Source organism: Phascolarctos cinereus, unplaced genomic scaffold, assembly GCF_003287225.1.
Source record: "Phascolarctos cinereus isolate Bilbo 61053 unplaced genomic scaffold, phaCin_HiC Scaffold_5;HRSCAF=322, whole genome shotgun sequence".
NCBI classification, from domain to species: Eukaryota; Metazoa; Chordata; class Mammalia; order Diprotodontia; family Phascolarctidae; genus Phascolarctos; species Phascolarctos cinereus.
This window is the reverse complement of record NW_027555958.1, coordinates 463,906,713-463,930,177: the sequence shown is the minus strand read 5'-3', so window position 1 is coordinate 463,930,177 and position 23,465 is coordinate 463,906,713. Positions and strand designations below refer to the sequence as shown.

At 39.5% G+C, this 23,465-nt stretch overlaps 1 protein-coding gene across 4 annotated transcripts in view; it reads right to left on the bottom strand.

Annotated features, from left to right (window-relative positions):
- ATG4C (autophagy related 4C cysteine peptidase) overlaps positions 1–23,465 on the bottom strand; it is an 83,791-nt gene that overhangs the window by 18,214 nt on the left and 42,112 nt on the right. For all 4 annotated transcript variants that reach the window (XM_020993090.2, XM_020993093.2, XM_020993091.2 and 1 more), the window contains 3 exons: positions 15,957–16,093; positions 8,849–8,927; positions 8,111–8,187 (listed from right to left, as the gene is read on the bottom strand). In XM_020993090.2, the coding sequence (XP_020848749.1) occupies positions 8,111–8,187; positions 8,849–8,927; positions 15,957–16,093 (293 nt within the window). The remainder of the gene's footprint in view (positions 1–8,110; positions 8,188–8,848; positions 8,928–15,956; positions 16,094–23,465) is intronic.

The following is a 23,465-nucleotide window of genomic DNA, read 5'->3' as shown; positions in this document are numbered from 1 at the left end:
ACCTGGGCTATTTTTAAACTCACAAACTCAAAGGGTGACAAGACCACATACTCGATGAGGAACTATTTAATAGCCTAATATTTGGGTGTTAAAATCAATCATTAAAATGTCTGAAATTCTGGGTTCTTAGATACCCAATAGTCAGCGGAACCTATGGATACTACGAGGCTAGTGAGCTTCTTCCTTATCTAATGAGTGGCCCGTGTGCCCGTATTCCAAGTACAAAACACACAAACACACATGCTTTCTTTGGTTAAATCACTTCAGCTGTTTGTTAAGACTGATCACATGCCTTGTTCAAAGACGGCAACAGAGACCATGCAAACGAATCCTGGTCTTGGCAGAAAGCTTCGCTAAGATCGCCTCTGTGCAATGAAACCCAACCTGGCTCTTCTGGAAGGGCAAGAGGAGTTTCCAGAGGACCAGGGAACACCCAGTATTCTCCTCAATGGAAATGTCCTAACACGGCTCCAGCTTTTTTATAGGTAAAGCTGTTTCAAAAAAGCAGATCTGTGAAGCACAGAAGTTAAAAAATTATCTCAAGATGTTCACTCCAGGCTTCCACACTGACTTACTAGTACCACCCAGCTTGGTATTTCTTCTTCTATATGTCAGATCCTGCACATAAGTTTACTGACCATTTGACTTATACCCAGCCACAGAAATCACCACCTGCACAATTTATTGGAGAGACAATAATAAGGCATGTCCATCTAATTCACTTTCCTATCTATGGACTGCTTAAGAAGCACCCTGGCAAGGTGGGAAGGGGGCCACAAAGACGCAGGTTCAAGTTCTGCAGTGTGACCCTGGGCAAGTCATTGGACTTTTAGGTTCCTCATGTAATTCCCTAAGATTCTAAGCTGCCAAGAAGGCACCACTCTGCATGGTGGAGGGAGTTTCCTCCTCCAGAAGTTCCTCATGCCAAAGACATCCCAGGCCTTGCCTCTCACCCTATGCCATGCAAACAAAGAGGTGGGATTTGGGGTAGCAGACTGCCCTAAGCGGAGAAGAAAGGCTTAACCAACGTGCAATATTGTGAGAAGGGAGAGAGAGCTTTCAGCTGAGGGAATCAGGGCAGACTTCAAGGAAGAAGTATCAAGAGAGGGGCAGCTAGGTGGTGCAGTGGTTAGAGTATCGGCCCTGAAATCAGAAGGACCCAAGTTCAAATCTGGTCTCAGACCAAACACTTGACACTTACTAGCTGTGTGACCCTGGGCAAGTCACTTAACCCCAATTGCCTAAAAATAAAAAAAAAAAATTTAAAAAGAAGTATCAAGAGATCAGGTCACAGAAAGAAGAGAAAGATTTTCATTTTCATTCAAAAAGTAGCTTATTGGAAACCAGCTGGGCAATGACTGATGCCTGTCCTATCTTAGCAAAGGAAGGTCCTCCTGGAGAGCTACTGTGCTCCAAAGAAATCCCAGGCCCCAACAGGGAGGGAGGGAGGGAGGGAGGGAGGGAGGAAGGAAGGAAGGAAGGAAGGAAGAAGGAAGGAAGGAAGGAAGGAAGGAAGGAAGGAAGGAAGGAAGGAAGGAAGAAGGAAGGGAAGAAGGAAGGGAGGGAGGGAGGAGGAAGGAGAAGGAAGGAAGGAAGGAAGGAAGGAAGGAAGGAAGGAAGGAAGGAAGGAAGGAGGAAGGGAGGGAGGGAGGGAGGGAGGGGGGAAGGAAGGGAGGGAAAGACAGAAGGAAGAGAAAGAGAGAAGGAGGAAGGGAAGAAGGAAGGGAGGGAAGAAGGGAGGAAGGAAGAAAGGAGGGAGGGAGAGAGAAGGAGGGAGGGAGGAGAGGAGGGAGGGAGGGAGGAAGGAAGGGAAGGAGGAAGGAAGAAAGGAAAGGAGGGAGGAAGGGGCAAAAAGCCCACCCACTAGCACTGTTTCATGTCATCCACATTCCAGATGAACAGAGATATCTGGTGGTCTGGCTTCTGATGCCCAGCCTTAGCACAGGTCACTGCCCACCCCTGAAATGCCCTCCCTCATCTTCTCCTCTTAAAATCTCCCATTTTCTTCCCAGGCCCGTTCACATGCGAGGGCACCTTCCCAGTAGTCCAAGCTCACTCAGACTCATCTGCTCATTTACTATAACCTCAACTGGATCGACAGATCCTGGAAAGCAAGGATTCTTTGATCTGGTCTTTGTAGCTTATGGTGCCTTACACATAGCTGGTGCTCAAGATACAACTGCTGGATTAAATTCCATTAGGGAAAAAAGAAGCAGTATAGTCAGTATTGCTTGAATTCACCTAGAAGGTGAATTCTAACCCAAATAGCAAGCACCTATGCTGACCAAGTATTTACACTGGGAGAAACAACATACGATGTTCTTTGGTCTGTTTCAATGCCTTGCTCCTTAGACTGACTTACTATCACCCAGAGGAATGTCAAATGCTAATTTCTTCCAATTGTTTTGATTACTGAAACAATTATATGAACACTGAAATTAAAGTTACTTTCTTTTTTTTGTTTGTTTTATTTTTTTGGTTTTTGGCTAGGCAATGGGGTTAAGTGACTTGATCAGGGTCACAAAGCTAGTAAGTGTTATGTGTCTGAAATCGGATTTGAACTCAGGCCCTCCTAAATCCAGGGCCGGTTCTCTACCTTCTGCACCACCTAGCTGCCCCAGAATTAAAGTTACTTTCAAAATGTTATGGGGTATCATCAATTCAACACTAGGACCTGCACGAAATCGTTCAAACTTGAGGCTGTACCCACAGCTTCTTTTCATTCAGGCAGATTCTGAAGTCAAAGGAAAAAAGACCAATTTATAATTCAGATTGATTTCCATTTATTACAGGCCAGGTCAGTTCTCAAAATATTGTCCAATCAACCATAAGAACTCACCAACTACATTTAGACACAACCCTACAGTACCTGGCTGCCAACTTATACCATGTAATCAAGATGGATTATATCACCAGCATTCAGGAAGTTCCAATTTTTAAAAGCTTCTGTCTCACATTTTAGAGAATTAATGTCCAAAATGTAACCCCTCCTGTGTCGCTTTTTTTTTTTAATTTAAAATTAAAAGCTGCCCTGGATTTGAAGAGCGCCTGCTTATTTCTATGGAGTGGGAACCTGCTCGACTGTCACTCCCACTCAAACAAGTACTTTTTTTTTTGATAAGGCAATTGGGATTAAGTGACTTGCCCAGGGTCACACAGCTAGTAAGTATCGAGCGTCTGTCCTCCACTGAGCCACTGAGCTGCCTCCAAACATGTACTTTTTGTTGTTACATCACACAACTGATTAGTCTGAAACGTTCTAAGGATCTGACCCAAAGCATGTCTAGTTACACACCCTGAGCTTTCATCGTTTAGATTTTCCGGAGCGTTGCTGACGTTTCCTTCCTGACATGTCACTTCTAGCAGGCGCGTGCATCAGCCTCCTCATTTACTTCTACCACAGAGTTTAGCAATATTCACCCCCACTACCCTCTGGATGCAGCAACTTCAGGCTTGAAAAGCGCTGTCCTCACGACAAGCCTAAGAAACAGGTGGTGCAAGCATGGTTCCCATCCTCACATCGATGAGGAACCTGAAGGCTCAGAGACGGTGAGGTGACCACCAACATGACCTGCCCGAGGACACACCTGGAAGGTGGGAGAGCTGGCATGCAGACCAGAGATCATGACTCCAGACCCACTGGTCTCGCCAACATCTCCTGCAGCCAACGTTTTCAGCCCTCGAACTACAGACTGGAGGAGCTGACCATCCAGCCCGGGGTACGAGACGAGGGATGGTGTGTCCCATGGTGCCATCTGCTCACATCTCTCAGAAGCTGCGTGGGGGCTCAGATGTGGCATTGCCCCCAACGCTGGAGCAGCTGACTCAGCACAGACTCGTCCACGTCATGTCACCCCTGCTCTGGCCCTGTCACTGACACCCCTGGCCACCTCCCCGCTTCACTGACAGCAACAAAGCTCACATCTCCATGCCTGGGGTTCTCCTAAGTACCTTTACACCTTTCAGAGGTTCCTCTTCCCTTCCAGGCCAATTCTGATGATCCCTATTAATAAACACGGGGTGGAGGGCACACCATGGGATGCAACCTGGGCCCACTTACCCAAAGCACAGATGGCCCCAGGCCCTATGCCTACTTCAGGATGGACCAGGTATTTGGCTCAGGTTACCGAAAAACCTGACCGCACCAGATACCAACTAGAAATGCCATGCCTGCCTAGTAGGGAAAGACAGGGATGGCAAGGGGTGTTTTCTCAGGAATCAGTAAGGAACGTCAACAGGACAAAACACTTTGGAGCTCCTCTGTTCTTTTGTACTCAGGGAAGTCACAAAGTGCCAATGAAGGCTGGAAAATTTTCTGGTGTTGCATTCCCTCCAATAATGCACAGCCTGGCCCTAACAAAAACCAAAGTCAGGGGGCAGGCAGAAGAAAAAGAAAACCAAAAAAGAACCCTGTCGTAAGAACCTACTGCGCTACAAGGCCGCTTGAGACACCAACCCAGAAGAAGAGAATGGCTCTAGAACATCTCCAGGCCAAACCTCACAGACAAACTCGGCCTACGCACAAATCCAACGCAAATTCCTGGAGGAGGTGAAGCCAGGGTCGTTGTTGTTGTTTTGGCTTTTAAGAGTTAAAAAAAAGTTTTTATAAATGAAATGAGAAGACTGAAGGGAAAAGCGAAAAGAAAAGGAGAGCTATGGAAGGAAGAGTTAAAAAGGAACTGACAGTTTGGTATGAGAAACAGAAAGCTTTACCAAAGCAAGAAACCCCCTGAAAATTAGAACAGATCAAAGAGAAGTTATGGACTCTATGAGACGAGCAGCATTAAAACAAAACCAAAAGACCGGGGAAAAAATCCATACATAGATGTGTGAAAATGTAAGGTACCTCTTCCTAACAAAAACAACTGACCTACAGAAGAGACAAAGGAGAAAAATTTAAGAAGCATGAGACCATCTGAACACCAGGACCAAAAAAAGAGCCTAGACATCATATTTCAAGAAATCTTAAACTGCCCCATATCTCTTGGAACCAGAAGGCAAAGGAATAATAGAAAGAATCCACCTGTCACTCCCTAAAAGAAGCCCCAAAATAAAAACTCCCAGGAACATTGTAGCCAAAATCCAGAGCTTTCAGATTAAAGAAAAAATAATGCAAACGGCCAGGAAGAAAGAATTCAAGTACCAAAAAAAAAACAAAAACCCCCCACAGAACTGTTTCATTATAGAAACAGAAGATTTCTAGGCATTACTGATGAAAAGATCAGAGCTGCACAGAAACTCTGAAGGACAAACAAAGGAGTCAAGAGAAACACAGAAAAGTTAAACGTGAGCAAACAATCACAAAGGACTAAAGAAGAATAAATGTTTACAAGATGATACATGTGTCACCTCTGAATTCAAGCATTATGAAGGGTATAGAAGGGACCTCTGGCCTCAGCAGGCCTGGGAATGATAGGTTATCACGATTTCACGTGAAAAATGGAAGGGGAAGAGAAGCAAAGTATCCTGGAGGGAGGGTGGGGTGGACCAGAGAGGAAGGATGGGGAAAATAATCACATCACTGAAGCACCCAATAAGAATTACAGCCAATCAAGGAGGAAAGGTTTAGGGACTAACTGATACTTGAACCTAACTCATCTGAATTGGTCAAAGTAGGTCCAAGTACACAAACATACACATACAGAATTGAGTGCAGAAATACATTTCACTCAAGATGGAAACAGAAAGGAAGGGCAAGAATAAGAGGGCAGGCAAATTAAAGGAGGGAAGAGTCCCAAGGAAACAAATTCTAAAGGATGTGCAGAAATATTGGGAGAAAATTTTTTTGTGGTAGAAAATAACTGGAACCTGAAGGGGTGCCCACCAATTAGGGAACAGCTGGACAAGGAATGGAATATAAATGTGATGCAATACTGTACTATAGGAAGTGATGAAAGAAACCTGGGAAGACTTGAATGAACTGATGAATAGTGAGGCTGGCAGAAGCAGGACAACAACTCACGCAGTAATAATAAATATTTTAAAGACACACAACTTTGAAAAACTTGGGAACTCTGATCAGTGGAATGATCAACCATGATTTCCGTGGTCTCATGATGAAACTCACTTTCTGATAGAGAGCTGATGCACTAAAGACATGTATTTTTGGACATGGCCAACACAGCATTCATTCTGCCTCACAATATATATTTATAAAAGAAGTTATTAGGGTTTTTTTTCCTTTACTCCTCAAACTGGAAGGAAGATGAGAGGTAGAAAAGGTAGATTTTTGTTGGCTGAAAAAAAATTAAGAAAAAGAAAACAACACTAAAAGCCATCAAAACTCTGATCAACACAATGACCAGTCTGGCCTCCAGGAGAGTGATGATGAAGTGAACCTCCCTCTTCTCTGCAGAGAAAGTAGACCGCAGACTTATAAGGAGGCACACTCTCTCAGACAAGATTAAGATGTGTCCTTGATTCACTTCTTTATCACGAGGGATGGTTCTGATAAGGCAGTGGTTTTGAGGAGTGAAACAAGGTTTAAAAAAAAATAAAACTTATTTTTGAAAGAAAAAAAACCAATGGCACCGTGGAAAGCCCAATAGAGACAAGCACAAACATCACCAGGCATCATTATTAGCCAGTATGCCAGAAGTACTGAAACAGAAGAAGTACTAAATACGCCATTTCCAGCTTCACATCAGGCCCTTGAAATTTACTGATCCATTTACATAATGTGGTTAAAAATAATTTTAAAAAAAACCTGCTAGAGCTAAGAAAACAATAAGACAATGACTTCAACAATGTAAGAGGAAAGAGCAACCCCAAAACAGCCCAAAGAGAATGTGAAAATTCCCAAAAACGAGCCTGGCTCCGAGAGTGATCTGGGAAGACCTCACTATCCCACCGCTCTGCTGAGGGCGGAGGTCCCTGGATATAGGACACTGAATACATTTTCAAAATTTTTGAATGTACTGATCAGTTTTGTTGATTTTTTTCTCTTCTTTTTCTTTGAAAACATTATTTGTTATGGCTCTCTGGAAGGAGAGAGGGAAAAGGACATTGGGGAAAATTTTAGTGATATTTTAAAAATCAATAAGATTTATTTAAAATTTTTTTCAAACTCTGCTAATAGTAACAACATTGAAGACAACAATAATTATGTGTCTCATTTACATACACTCCAAAATTTCTAATTTATGATGCTAGATGGAGTGATAGAGTCATAAAAAAAAAATACTAGAGAGCATGGATTCTTCACTTGGACTACACAAACTTCCTTTTTAAATATTTAGATAATGATTTCAATAGAACTGGTTTCCTTTACAATTTTTATTTTATGCATTTACAAATATTACTCCAAGAAAAGGTCCACAGAGGCTTCCCCAGACTGCTGTCAAAGGGGTCTAGGACACACACAAAAAAGCAAAGAACCCTTAGACTAGAGCAAACACCCAAAGCTAACAATTTAAAACCTTAAAAATTTCTTTTTTTTTTTTTAAAGTGAGGCAATTGGGGTTAAGTGACTTGCCCAGAGTCACACAGCTAGGAAGTATTATGTGTCTGAGGCCACATTAGAACTCAGGTTCTCCTGACTCCAGGGCCAGTGCTCTATCCACTGTGCCACCTAACTGCCCCCTTAAAAATTCCTTTTTAAAAGAAATCAAATTCTAATTAACATACTACGTTTAAAACTAATTAAACCAACATGCTTCTTACTTAACAAGATACATTTTCCTCCCTCAATCTATCACCCCAGACCTTCCCCCACTTTTGCTCTCTTTGTTTTTCCTTTTTTTTTCTTTTCTTTAAATCTGCCTAACACTGTAAGGTCTTTGGTACAACCCAGCTGTCTTTTCAAGAAAATTACTTGGAGTCTTGATCATTTATATTAGGGGATTGGGGGGAGGTAGGGGAGCAGGGAGGTTCCGGTATCCACAAGAAAGAGACAGAGATAAATGAAGTCTTAAGTATATCATAAATTAAAATTCTGCATCAAGTACTTAACCTTTGGTCATTTTTGTTTATTATGGTTTTACCAGGAGTAAAGCAGTGATGAAAGTCGTAACCCTCACACCATCAACACACCACTCCCTGGAACATCTCTAAATAATTAGCATTTGATTCATATGGAAGGAAAGCAGGACCAACTCTTTATCGGTAGTACCTCAAGAGGGAAATCCTTTATGCTGACATCTACAAAAGACTGGCAGTAATGAGGGTCCATGTATATCAAACTGTCATCTACAAGGACAAAACAGAAGACAAGTAATTCAAAAAACACCTTATTATTACACTGCTTACAATCCAATTTCTATGTAGAACAGTTTTTTTTAAACCTCCTACGAGTAACAGCTTGCCAGACTGATATTCATTGACTGAAACATAGGTTTTCACAGGACAGATTAACTTTTGCATAATCAAATATGCTTGTATAAGCAGAATTTTTATAAAGTGATGAGACTGTCATTTAATTTTTGGTGATAAAATTACTTTTACAAACACACAATTATATTCTAGAGTTTGCATATGAAAAATGTATTGTACTACGTTATCCTGACAGGAAGCTCATATTGCTTGTCATTTTAACATCAACTAGCACCACTAAAAACTGCTAAAAAGTAAATCTGTAAATAACACCGCCAGACTGTAACAGCAACGGCTTCGAAGTTTTGTGAAACCATCAATTCTGCCTTGTTTATGCAACAACTGAAATTAAACATACATTTTACAGATTCCAATTACTTTGTGGGGCAAATGACAAATGAGTGGGCTTTAGTGGAGCTGATGAATTAATAAGGCCCTCATTTTGCTATTTTAATCATCTTGTTTCCAAGTGATCCCACATTAACTTCCTGGGTTTTTAAAGAAAACTGAAAAAACACAATCTTATTAAATCACTAACCTTGAAATCCGGCAAAGTAATATGACTGCTTGGGTTTTCCACCAATGATGCCCACACAATATTCAAGGCTTAAAATTCCCTGCCAACAAAAATTAAATTCATATTTAATGAAAGTCAACAGAAAAAATGAAAGTTAATTTTTTAAGGTAACAAAGAAATTTCTACCAAGATTTTAATCAGTGTTATGTTCATTATGCAAATATTATTTACACTGAATTATTTGAAGTAAAAATCAAGACTGAAAAATAAGTGAATACATTTATTTTAATAGTGAGCACTACCATTTCATTTATTGGCTCTACCTAAAGACATTTTGTCCTACGAACCCTAAAAACCCAGGGACTCACAGGATCATAAAGAAAACACTGGAAGGACCATTAGAAGCCACCCGGCCCAACCCCCTCATCGTACAGATGATGAAACTGAGGCAGAGAGAAGGTGCCTAACTCTCCCCTGCTCACACAACTACCCCATCTGGGCCCAGTACTCTCAGCCTCACATTTAGATCAAGTAAAGAGAATAAAAGTGTCAAAACTTCCCAAGCAAGTTTTTAGATTTCACACAAAACCAACCAAAATAACAACAGGTTACTTCTTAGAATGAGTGGAACTAGATGAACTAGTTTCAAAATAAAGCAATGATTATAAAAACTCTCTGGATCCTAAATTCTGTTCCACTGGACAATTCCCCCATTGTTCCAGTACCAATGTGTACAATGTTGGTATTTGATAAAACCATGTTTGAAAATTACAGTCAAAAATAAATGGGGAAAACTGGACAGTCATATAGACAAAAAAAGCAATACTTTGGATCTATTTCTCATACTATATGACATAATAAATGTTAACTGGATAACTGATTAAAATTCTGTTTAACTGTTTTCATTTTAAACTGGAAGAAAAAGGAATGTACCTGCCTCACTTATGAAAGAAAGAAAATCATTAATCAAGCGGAAGCTTTAGAGATAAAACCAATGGGTTTAACTTTTTAAAAAATTTTTTTGTATAACATAAGGCATAAAATGAAAAGGAAGGAAAGAAACTGGGGAAAATATTTGCAGTAAATATAACAGACAATACAAAATCTACAAGGAACTGCTATCCTCCTTGGTATCTGGATATCCGGAAGCTAGGACAGGGTGGGCATTTAAAAGCTGCTCATTGATTGGCTGGTTGTTTCACAGATATTTCCAAGAGTAATAATATACATTCCCCAATAGAGTAAGGTCAAAGTACATGAATAGGCTATTGATGAAAGAAAAAACTATTAACCACAAGAAAAGATGCTCCCCATATTTCCTAATAATCGGGAGAACACAAATGAAGACCACCCTAACATACCAGCTTACATCCACAAGAATGACAAAAATAGCAAAAATTATGAAATTCAATGTTGCTGCAACTACAGGAATATAAGCGTGATAATTCCATTTTTGGTAGGACTGAAGATTAGTGGCCAATATTTCAGAGAGCATTAGAATAATATGCAACCCAAGTGACAAAATGGATTGTAGCTTTTGGCCCTGAAATTCAAAGTCTTAGGACACAATCCCAAAATTATAAAAAAGAAGAAAAGTCCCCATCAGTACCAAAAATATTCATAGGTATCTTATAGGTAACAGGGAAAAAACCAGAGATAATAAATACAATGTATCTATGCACATATACATACATACAACGATTAGAAAGTAATTGAATAAACTATGGCGTGTTAATGTAATGGAATTTGATATTGGTATAAAAATGTGTAAATACTATAAAGAAATATGGGAAGATCTTTATAAATGATGCAAAGTGAAATTAGCATAACAGAAAACAGGTATGTTCTTGACAACTACATTTTTAAAAAGAAAATAAGTCAAAAGTAAGGGAATGCTGACAGAATTGGAAAGCGACTTAGACTCCATTCATTTTTTTGGTTGTTTACTTTCAATTCATTTGGTTTTACTTTGTTCAAGGTTAAGAGTTTTATGTAATATTTTCTTTATTTGATTACTGGATTTTAATTATTGTTAAATTTCTAATATTTTTTAAATCACAGTAACAACTCATAAGATTATGCAATATATCCCCTCTACTTAACAGTAAAAATCCACCTAAGACCTTCCAGTTTTCTATATAATTTACTCTTTAAAATATGCATGAAGAATTCCAATTATATAAAAGACTTATACCATATAAGAAGATCCTACATTCTTTAAGACAGGAATCTCATCATTTTCAGGTCTGCAGTCTACTGTAGAATACGACTAATACTAGGTCAAGTGTCACCAAACCCCAAGAGAACTAACTGGTCATCTCAACCACCGCGCTTCAAACAAAAGAAGGGACATTTTGGTTTAAGAAGAATTTTAAAAAGTTTAGTGTGTGTTCAAAGACCTTAACTAGTCATTGAAAAATAGTTTCAGGAATCTTCCTAATCATCCCATAATTAAGAAAAGTAAATGAGATTGCAAATTTCATAACATCACAGGACTAGATACAGTTATACATCAGACAAAACTACTTCCTGCTAACTAGGTTACTCACCATGAAGGATGCACTATCACCACCAACTTTTTTTCCCCTCTAATCACAGCTTCCCAGCAAATGTGCATAGTTGTGCCTGCCTTTCATTCGAGAGTGAGACTAGACTGTGAGGTCCTGGAGGGCAGGGACCGCCTTTGCCTCTTTTTGTATCCCCAGTGCTTAAGCGAGTGCCTGGCCCACAATAGGCGCTTAATAAATGGTTATGTGCTTGACTGGGAGAAGTTTGATCTTCCAGATCACTTCTCTTTCATGCTGGAACCTATGAAGTAGTGACAATGCTCAGTCCCTCATCAACAAAAGAGAAAAGAAAGAAAACGGGCACCACAGGTCCACGCAGAAAGCAAATGGAGCCATTTGAGATGGTCGGATGAAAGTGATGGCGCTGGACAACGTAATTCCCATGTATCCTTCCTCCGCCACAAGTCAGGGAAGATTCAGCAGGAAATCAGGAGCAGTTGAGGAACCAGAATGCCTGTGAATTCATGGCACCTTGCCTTTGTGAAGACTCCAAAGACTGGCTTCCACACCATGAGAAGGCCTCTTCCCTGTTGCCGGGTGATGGGGATTTACTGAGACACATGCAGGGGGCTGGAGATGGGGCTGAAGTCATCGGTCCAGGAGAGGCCTTGTGTGTTGCACTGCATGAAAACAACACTGGACATCCCTCAATGGGCGACGGCTGAGGAAGCCCCACGCGATGCCAGACAGCCCACAGGGAACAAGACAGTTTCTGAAGTAAGTTAACCTTCTCGTTCTTCCTAAAAGGGGGAGCTCTCTAGGGAATTTCTTTGGTGTTTCATAAAAAGATGAAGGGTGTTGATGGAAGAAGAGGGATGTTAATGGCTACGAACACAACCATCCTCCAGCTATTGGCAAGAACTCATTATGTCACATGCACTGAAATCCCGACTTTTGACTCTCTAGGCTTACTTTTGTTCCCAATCTACCTTTTTCTTTCACACTCTCACGCTGGTTTTTAAACCCTGAGACAGCACATAAACTCAATTTACCCAGGCATCAAAGTTATTTTTTAATCTCAAGTGGAAATTTCTCAAGAGTCAATGTTTTGTAGGCTTTAAGGGTAAAAGGTACAGTTAATCAATTAACCAATAAATACTTATTAAGCACCTACTATGTGCCAGGCACTGTGTTAAGCACCAGGAATACAAAAAGAGATGGCAGACCCTGCCCTCAAGGAGCTTACAATCTAACTAACAGATAAGAATGTTAGGTTGAATAGATGAAAAAGTCTCTTCCCCAAAATTCAACAGATTTTTTTAAAAATCAGCTTCCTTGTCATCTTGTTCTGTTTTTTTGCTTTTAGCTAGGCAATGGGGTTAAGTGACTTGCCCAGGGTCATACAGCTAGTAAGTGTTATGTGTCTGAGGCCGGATTTGAACTCAGGTCCTCCTGACTCCAGGGCCGGTGCTCTATCCACTATACCACCTAGCTGCCCCATTTTCCTTGTCATCTCGGACAACACAACTTCAAACAACAGAACCAATTTGTGGATTACTAAGAAATCATCTTCCGGTCAGGCTAATTAGGAAGTAATCAGTCACTGGTACAGGAAATCTGGTGAAAGGATCAAGCCATGGAAAAACAGATACAGCCACCAAATTATTTACCTTTGCACAGAAAGGGGCTGGTGGTCACGAACCCCAGAATCTGAAAATAAGACAGCACCTCAGCAGCCGGTGGGTCCCAACCATCCTCCAAGGAATCCCCCCATAACATGCCTGATAACGAGCAGCCTTCTGGCTTCTGCAGAGGCCCTCCAAGGATCAGGAACCCACAGACTTCAAAGGTGGCCCATTCCATTGTGGGATGGCTCAAATAACTATTGAGTTTTTCCTGACATAACTGCCACCCATTACTCCTGATTCCGAGGAACATTCATTAATGGGGTGTTCGGTGCTAGCAAGGGAAGCATGTCACAAAACGCCAGCAGCCTTTCATCAACATCGGGTTGTGACGGGCCAACCTTATTTCCTTTCTAACAGAGTTACTAAGTTAGCAGTGGAGAAGGCTGCAGCAGCCAGCGCTGATGGTGCGCCTGGCAAAGCATTCTACACGTGTCATCTCATCTGGTCTTCACAACACCCCTAGGAGGGAAGCACTATTATCATGCCCATTTTACAGCTTAGGAAACTGAGGGTGAGAAAAGTTAGGTGACTTGCCCAGGGCCCCACAGCTGGGAACTGTCTGTGGTGGGATTTGAACTCACGTCTTTCTGATTCCAAGTCCAACACTCAACTAAACCATTCAAGTCCTAGAGATATAGTTTATCTAGACTTTAGCCAAGCATTTGAAAAAATATCTCACACTTTTTTCTGGTGAAAACATGTCGAGATACAGGCTGTATGGTAATAGAATTAGATGACCTCAGGAGCTGGTAGAAAAACCTCGATCCACAGAATACTGATGACAGGTCCAATACCAAGATGGCAGGAGTTTTCCAGTAGCACACTGCAGGCTGTGTGCTGGGGCCCACAGGGATTATCATATTTGTCAATGACATGAATAAGATAGAGATGGCACATTCACTAAATGAGCCAATATAAAATTGGCAGGGACAGTCAACACTCTGGACGGAGTTGGGACACACAAATACCTTCAGAGATGAGAGTCTTGGGCTAGAAGCTGTAGTGTAGTCTTACATGCTTTCCAAAAAATCAGCCTCACAAATATATACCAGGGAAGACTTGAAAGCTCTGGGCATTTCAGTGGATTCTCTCCTATCTATATCTTATCCATACACAGCCGTTTGCATCTTGTCCCCCCCATTAGCCTGGAAAGGCCTTGAGAGCAAGGAGGGTTAGTTTTTCCCTTCTCTGTATTCCCTGTGCTTGGCACAGGGCCTGGCACACAGTAGGTACTTAACACTGGCTTCCAAGAATAAGGAGGCAACAGTTTCTCTGTATTCTGCCCTAGTCAAGCCAAGCCTGAAGCCCTAGGTTCAGCTCAGCTGCCACAGTCTGGCTGGTAGTTGCCCTTCATTCTCAGAGAGGACCAAAATGCCATCACTGCTAGAGTCAAGCTACAGTGCGTCTGACTGTGGCTGATCAGACCAGGATGAGCTTGGGATGCTTTACCACAGGGTGGGCACAAACGGTCCATGTGAACGTTGGGGTGGATTCTGCATACTTGCACATCCCGCCTTTCTTTTGAGCAATTTCAATTCTGCTTTGCTTCTAAAGCACGGCACCTTCTCCGATGAGGCACGCCATGCTGAGCGCCGGTGTCTCCCATGTCATACAATCAGTTCTAAAGTTCTTAGAGGAGACCGTGAGAGTGTCCTTGTATGGCTTCTTCTGACCACCATGTGAAGGCTTACACTGTACGTGATGCTTTCATTAGGGTTGAGCGAGACTGCAGGATACAGCAGTGAGCGCTATTCTCGAAAAACCACTGGGCAGTCAAGAAAACAAAAATTACACTACAGGTAGAAGAGAATTAGACCACGGCTCTTGGTGGAGGGAGAAAGAATTAAATGTGGACCTTGGAAGGGCCACCACACTCCACGTGGCCTGGGGCATAGCCCCTCCACTGCCCAGTCCTTCACCCTGCAGCCCACCTTGGTGGGGCTTCTGGGCCTCAAGGAGGCAAGGCCTCCAACAACAAACACAAAGCCAGGGTCACAAGCTGGAGAACTCTCCAGGAACAGCTGCCCAAACCCAAGAGTCACTTCTGCACCTCAAAGGGCATTAGGGTGAGGCTTTCATGGGAGACGGAGCGGTGTTCAAGTAGATGTGTCCAGCATGCTCATGCAGCCCCAGAACCAGGCTAAAACATCACTGGGGAATATTTACCAAAGTGAGTAAAAATGCTACAGAACATAGGCAATATTCATATGTGGTTTTCTGAGTTGATATGCACCCGACCCACAGGGATCCCATCTCTACATGTGGTTTGGTGGCCCCTGTTTCTATCTGAGCTGGACACCACTGCTTTAAATCAACTGAAAACTCAGAACATTGACCCTGACTAACTAAAGTTAAATGCAGTTTTTTCAGAGTTTTTTTCTTTCCCTCCCACTAAGCATTTCTCCCTGGCATCAGCTTCAGCTGCTAGTTCACCTCATCACCTTCATTGTCTACCTTTATAAAAAGTCATTCTAACCTTTCTTAGTGACCTCATGGTAGCACCAGAAAACAAATCAATAGTAAGAAAAAATAATTTGATGTCGATAGAAAAGTCTGTATTTCGATATCTGATCACTTTCAGGTGGTTTAATTTAGATTTGAGTTATACACAAAGGCATTTATCTACCCCTTTAAAAGTCACAAAGGCAGGCAATCTGAACTGTAACTAGAATTTGTTTGTAATTACTGCTTCTCCTCAGGTAGCTCTCAAGAAAATAAAGTAGATATTTCCACTTTACCACAGAACACTGTGTGCTCTTCAATTACGTCTGATCTCATAATACTGAAATTTAAAATCTCTCAAGTCAAATTTTACAGCTCAGATCTATAAAATCATCACTACACATTTACTAGGAAGACTACTGCCAACCTTTGTATTCTCTCCTGCTGGCCAGTATGGCTGTGTGAATGAATGCTGGAACTCTTCTCTCCTACCTTCACAAATTCTAAGTAGTCCGTATTGGTCCTCTCTCCTCCAAGGCGAACAGGAACTAAGATAATAACAGCTTTGTCTTCTGCATTCTCAGAGCCCGTAGAAATGCACTGTTTGTCAATGACATCAGCCTTGTAAACTGGGAAAAATACAATTAGTATTCATTAGATTTCCACACAAATGACTCCAAGATCATTTTTCTCTGGACTTCTTTTCACTACCCAGTTAAACGTCTCCCTCTATCCCCCAAGACAGCAACAACATCTCAACCTCCTTTTAAGCTATAACACAGCAAGATCCTCAAGTGTCCCCCAAAGACTCCTTGGTATGCAACACCAAGGTCAGTTTTCTTTGACTAACCACGTGGGCTCTTCCAGAGCCTAACTGCTGATTACCAAATACCCCCAACAGGATCGAAACCATCATCTCAGATCCAGACCGTGGAAACCTACTCCACAGCGTTGCCAGTTCTGTGCCTTCGTCCAGGAGGGGACTGAGACACGTATTACAGGACTTCCTACTGTTAGCTTCCACCACCCCATTTCACTTTCTCAAAGGTGTTCAGTGGAAATAACACCATATAATGGAAAGAACACTGGATTTGGAGTCAAGAGTGCCTGGGCTAAATCCCTTCTCTGACCTCCCACTCCGGGTCTTAGCTTCCTCATCTGTTCAGTGAAGGGGCCTGACTGGCTTAACCCCAAAGCCCCTTCCAGTTCTAAATCTATGATGTGATGATGGTTTCTTATCACATCAAATATGAAATTATTGATTCTGGCTTTCTGAGGGCCCCCTAACTTCTACTGATCCATTGCCCCAATTCATTCCAGCCAAATGAATCTCCATTTCTAAAAGGATTCTATTATCTATATAAACTAGCATTCCAACTAATGAGACAATTTAACAGTTCTATTGGCATGCCCAATAGAGAGTGGCACAGAAAACGCCACTGGTTTTCCTTCAACTTCACTGATATTCTCAATTGCCTCAGCACAAGCAATAAACGTTGTTCCTATGAGATTCACAGGCCTCAATAGCAAAATCTTTAAAACCTACTTTAAATAAAAAGAACTTGCATAAATTCAAATTCAACAAACACATATGAAGGAGGGAAAAAACAAGCATTTATTAAGCACCTACTATGTACCAGGCACTGTGCTAATAAGCACTTTACAAACAGTTTCTCATTTAATCCACACAACAAATCTACCTCAAGCCAGATACTGTTATCCAGATGAGGAAACTGAACCAGACAAAGGTTAAGTAACCTGCCTAGAGACACGCTATTAGTAAGAATGGAAGGGCAGGATTTGAACTTAGGTCTCCAGGTCCATGCTCTGTGCATTGGGCCACCATCTCTCTCTATTAACTTATGTCAGGAACTGGGATTACAAAAATGAAAACTGACACAGGAATTTACAATCTATTATGAGGACACAATAACAGCCACGTTGTGTGATGACTAATACTGATAGACTTAACCCTTCTCAGCAACACAAGGATCTAAGACATCTCCAAAGGCCTCATGATGGAAAATGCTATCCACAAAGAAGAAAGAACTATAGAGTCTGAATGCAGATTGAAGCATACTATTTGCTATTTTTTTTCTTCTGTTGTATTTTGTTTCCTCTTTCTGGTGGTTCCTTCTATTGGTTCTAATTCTTATTTACAACATCACTAATGTGAAAATATGTTTAATAGAAATGTATATGTATAGCCTATATCAGACTGCACACCGTCTAGGGGAGGGAAGTGGGTAGGGAGGGGGAGAAAACTTTAAAACTCAAACAAAAGTTTATGGAAGTGATTGTTGATAATTAAAAATAAATTAATAAAAAAAAGTCCAAGTCAAAAAAAAGTCTAATATGAGGATAAAACACACAAATAACTCTAAGTAAAATTAGAAAATAAATCCCTCGGACAGACTGGCTAGAGTAGCCTGAGACATGGTGTGGATCGCTCCTCCATGGATATGGGAAATATGATTATGGAGGAGCCAGGATCTGGCAAGCCACGAAGGAGGAGGTCAACGGCAGAGACGGGAATGAAAGAAAGGTGTGAGGGACATCCATTCCACGTGTGGAGGGCCACATACACAGCAGAGGGGCTGAGATCAGAAAAAGAGTGGTTATTCTACTTGAGATGGAATGAGGTGAACATCCTGAAATGGGGCCAAAAAGGTAGGAAATGGTCAAGTTGTGGAAGGCCATGAAAGGTCAGACAAAAGAATCTGTACTTTACTTAGTAAGCAACAGAAAGCCATTGAATGGTTTTGAGTAGAAGAGTAATAAAGTCTGACCAACTCATTAGAAAAATTATATTAACAAACTGTAGTAGTGTACATGCACAAGAAACATGAGAACAGAAACATTAAAGACCAATTATAAGGGATTTAATAAGGCCATACTGTTTCTTATATGGGAAAACATTATTTGTAACTCTTAAGAAGGTTATCATTACTTGGGAGGTTTGAAAGAGCACACACAGATAGAAGGCTTGGGGTTGAGTTGAGTATGATGAGATGATCCTAAAAAATAAAATTGGGTAGGGAGAGGTAAAATGAAGCAATTATCTCATACAAACAAGCTTGAATGGAAGAACTGTCACAGTGGAGGCAGGAGGGGGTGGAGGGCTGGTAGCATTAGAACCTTATTCTCATCAGAACAATTAAATCAATTAATTAATTAATTAAAAGAGGGAATAACAATATATCTAAAAGACCATAAAATATAAAAGTCTTAACTTGCAAAGAAATAGGAGGGCAAGGGGATAGGATAAGGGAGGGACTCTTAAAAGAGTGTGCAGATCAAGAAATAGGAGGGTAAGGGAAAAGGATAAGGGAGGGATTATTAGAAGGGGTGTGGATTGGGGAGAGGGAACAGTAGTAACAAGTAAATTAGAGCTCTGAGGAGCGACAGGGTAAAAAAAGAGGAAGAGAAGGACAAACAATAAGGAAAAATAGGATGGAGCAAAATACACAACTAGTAATTATAACTCTGAATGTAACTGGGACGAACACACCCATAAAAAAAAAAGATAGCTGAATGGATTAAAAACCAAAATCCTGTCGTTCATAAGAAACACATGTAAAAATGAGATACACAGAGTAAAAATAAAGAGCTAAAGTAGAATTTATTATGCTTTAGCTGATGAAAAAAAAAGTAAGGGTAGCTATCATGATTTCACTAAAGGTAAAATAGTAAATTTAATTAAAAGAGATAAACAGGAAAACTATATCATGATAAAAAGCACTATAGATAACGAAGTAATATTAATACCAAACCTATACGCACCAAATGCTATATAGCATTCAAATTTTTAAAGGAAAAGCTAAATAAATTACAGGTGGAAATAGATAGCAAACTATAATAGTGAGGGCCTTCAACTTTCCCCTCTCAGAACTAGTTAAATCTAATAAAAAAAAATAAGAAGTCAAGGAGATGAATAAAATCTTAGATAAATTAGATATGATAAACATCTGGAAAGAACCAAATGGGAATAGAAAGGAATATACCATTTTCCCAGTGGTACAAGGTACCTTTACAAAAACTGACCATACGTCAGGACATAAAAAATTAGTTAAATGCAGAAAAGCAGAGATATTAAATGCACCCTTTTCAGATCACAGTATAATAAAAATTATATTTAATAAGGACTGTGGAAACACATCAAAAATAAAGAGAATAAACAACTCAACCTTAAAGAAAGAGCAGGTTAAAGAATAAGTCATAGAAATAATTAATAATTTCATTATAGAGTATGACAATGAGACCACAAACCAAAACCTATTAGATGCAGCAAAAGCAGCAATCAGAGGAAAATGTTTATCTCTAAATGCTTACATCAATAAAATAGAGAAAGAGTAGACCAATAAATTGGGTATGCAATTAAAATACCTAGAAAAAGAACAAATTTAAAATCTCCAATTGATCATCAGATTGTAAATCCTAAAAATTAAAGGTGAGATTAATAAAACTGAATGTAAGAAAACCGTCAAATTAATAAATATAACAATAGGAGTTGGTTTTAGGAAAAAACCTAAAATAGGTAAACCATTGGTTAATATGATTTTAAGAAGAGAAAACACTCAAATCACTGGTATCAAAAATGAAAAGGGTGAATATACTTTAATGAAGGTGAAATCAAACAATTATAAGGCATTATTATGTGCAATTATATGCCAATTAATTTAACAATTTAAGTGAAATGGGAGAATACTTACAAAAATATAAACTGCCTAGATTAACAAAAGAGGAAATAAAATATCTAAATGAACCTGTTTCAGAAAAAGAAATTGAACAAGCCATAAATGAGCTTCCTAAGAAAAAAGCATCAGGACCAGATAGACTTACAAATGAATTCTACCAAACATTTAAAGACCAATTAATTCTAATATTAAATAAAGTATTTGTAATAATAAGCAAAGGAGTCCTACCAAATACCTTTTATGAAACAAATATGGTGTTAATACCTACACCAAGAAAATCAAAAACTGAGAAAGAAAATTATAGACTGATTTTATTAATGAATATGGATGTGAAAATCCTGAATAAAATACTAGCTAGAAGACTACAACAATGTATCACAAAGATTATACATTGTGACCAAGTGGGATTTATACCAGGAACACAGCTATGGTTTAACATATTACATCAATAACCAAAGTAACAAAAATCATGCGATTATATCAATACATGCAGAAAAAGCATTTGACAAAATACAACACTCATTTCTATTAAAAACACTTGAAAGCATAGGTATAAATGGATTTTTCCTTTAAATGATAAGAAATATCTACCTAAAACCATTTGCAAGCATTACTTGTAATGGATATAAGCTAGAAGTCTTCCCAATAAGATTAGGAGTGAAGGATGCCCACTGTCACCAATATTATTCAATACTGTATCAAAAATGCTAGCAATAGCAATAAAATAAAAAGAAATTAAAGGAATCAGAATGCGCAATGAGGTAATAAAACTACCTCTTTTTCTGCAGAAGATAAAAGGATATACTTGGAAAATCCTAGAGATTCAACAAAAAAGTTACTGGAAATAATTAATAATTTTAGCAAAGTAGCAGGATATAAAATTAACCCACATAAATCATCAGCATTTCTATATATCACCAGCAAAACCCTGCAAGAAGAGATAGTAAGAAATACTCCATTTAAATTTAAAATAACTGTAAGGAATATAAAATACCTGGGCAATTATTGCCAAGACAAATCCAGAAACTACATGAACATAATTATAAAACACTTTCTATACAAATAAAGTCAGATTTAAATAACTGGATAAATATTAATTGTTCATGGGTAGTCAGAGCCAATATAATAAAAATTACAAGTCTACCTAAACCAATCTACTTATTCAATGCCATTCGAATTAAATTATCAAAAAATTATTTTATTGAGTTAGAAAAAATAATAACAAAATTTATGTGGAAAAACAAAAGGTCAAGACTATCAAAGGAATTAATGAAAAAATGTAAAGGAGGGAGGTTTAGCATTACCATATCTTAAACTATATTATATGGCAAGAGTTATCAAAACTATCTGGTACTGGCTAAGAAAAAGAAAGGTAGATCAGTGGAACAGGTTAGATATATAACACATAGTAGAAAATTATTATAGTAAAACCTTGTGTTCAACAAATGTAAAGATTTGAGCTTTTGAGATAAGGAATCATTATCTGAGGAAAAAAAATTGTTGGGAAATCTGGAAAGTAGTCTGGCAAAAGTTGAGCATAGACCAACATCACCATTTACCAAGATAAGGTCAAAATGGATATATGACCTAGATGTAAAGGGACATATCGTAAGAAAATTAGAACATGGAACATATTACCTATTAGACTTATGGATACGAGGAGAACTTAGGAATAAACAAGAGACGAAGAGCACTGTGAGATGTAAAATGGATAATTCTGATTATATTAAATTTAAAAGGGTTTTTACAAATAAAACCAATGTAGTCAAGATTAGAAGGAAGGCAGAAAATTAGGGGGACAATTTTATAGACAGTTTCTCAGATAAGGATCTCATATTTCAAATATATAAAGAACTTTGTCAAATTTATAAAAATATGAGTCATTTCACAATTGATAAATGGCCAAAGGACAGGAACGGGCAGTTTTTTGATGAAGAAATTAAAATTATATATAGTCATATGAAAAAATGTATAAATCATTATTGATTAAAACAAATTTGAGACATCTCACAGCCATCAGATTTGCTAAAAAGATAGAAAAGGAAAGCAAAAAATGTTAGAGGGGATATGGAAAAATTGGGACACTAATTCACTGTTGGTAGAACTGTGAACAGGTCCAACCATTTTTGAGAGCAATCTGGAATCATGCCCACAGAGTTATAAAACTGTATATACCTTTTGGCCCAGCAATACCACTATTAGGGCTGTTTCCCAAGGTGAACAGGGAAAAAGGAAAAGAACTTATAGATTTTAAAGTATTTATAGCAGCTCTCTTTGTGGTGGCAAAGAACTGGAAATTGTGGGGATGCCTATCAATTAGGAAACGGCTGAACAAGCTGTCGTACATGACCATGATGGAACACTACTGTGCTCCAGGAAATGATGAGCAGACTGATTTCAGAAAAACAGGGAAAGACTTGCAGGAAATGATGAAGAGTGAAAGGAGCAGAACCAAGAGAACACCGTATACGATAACGGCAATTCTGTTCAAAGAACAACTGTGAACGACTAAGTTATTTTCAGTATTATAAATACTCAAATCAACTACAAAGGACCTATGAAGGCAGATGCTATCCACCTCCAGAACAAGACCTGATAAACAGAAATATGCATAGTAAGGTTTTACACACACACACACACACACACACACACACACACACACACATCTGTGTCTAAAAAAGGTAGTCTTCTTCTCTAGGGAGGGCTGGAGAGGGAGGGAGTGCACAGCAGAGAAAAAAAGAAAACTTAGAAAGAAGCGCACAAACGCAGAGCAGCTTCAACACATGATGTGTAGGGTTTATTCCATAGTTTTTCAAAAACAAAAGTAAACTGTAAAATGGAGATTCGTGATTTCATAGTGAATCCTCTATTGGTGTTGTGGTGTATAAGTGAAAACGTTTTGTGTCTTGTTGTACTTATGCTCAAAATGAATTAAAAAATTTAAAAAGCCAATAAATTAGTCTTTCTAGAAGACCAAACCAAAACACACGTTTGCTGATCTTCCCTCAGTAATTAAAGGTACATGACAGACCTAAGAGAATCTAAGGATTCTGGAGGCCTGAGTCTCTAAAAAGGAAGCTGGAAGAAAGGCAATGAAAAATGTTCAAGAACAAAGCCCTCCCCACACAGTCACCAATGGTTCCAATGAAGACGAAGAGAGGGAGGCATCTAAAGAGACAGGGGCCTACAGAGATAACGCTGCCGTGAAGAGCTCAGATTTTAGGAGGACACACAGAACAGCTAGAAACTCTGGCAGGCTGACTGAGAAGGAGCACCAAAAGTCAGCGAGGTCTTCGGACAATGC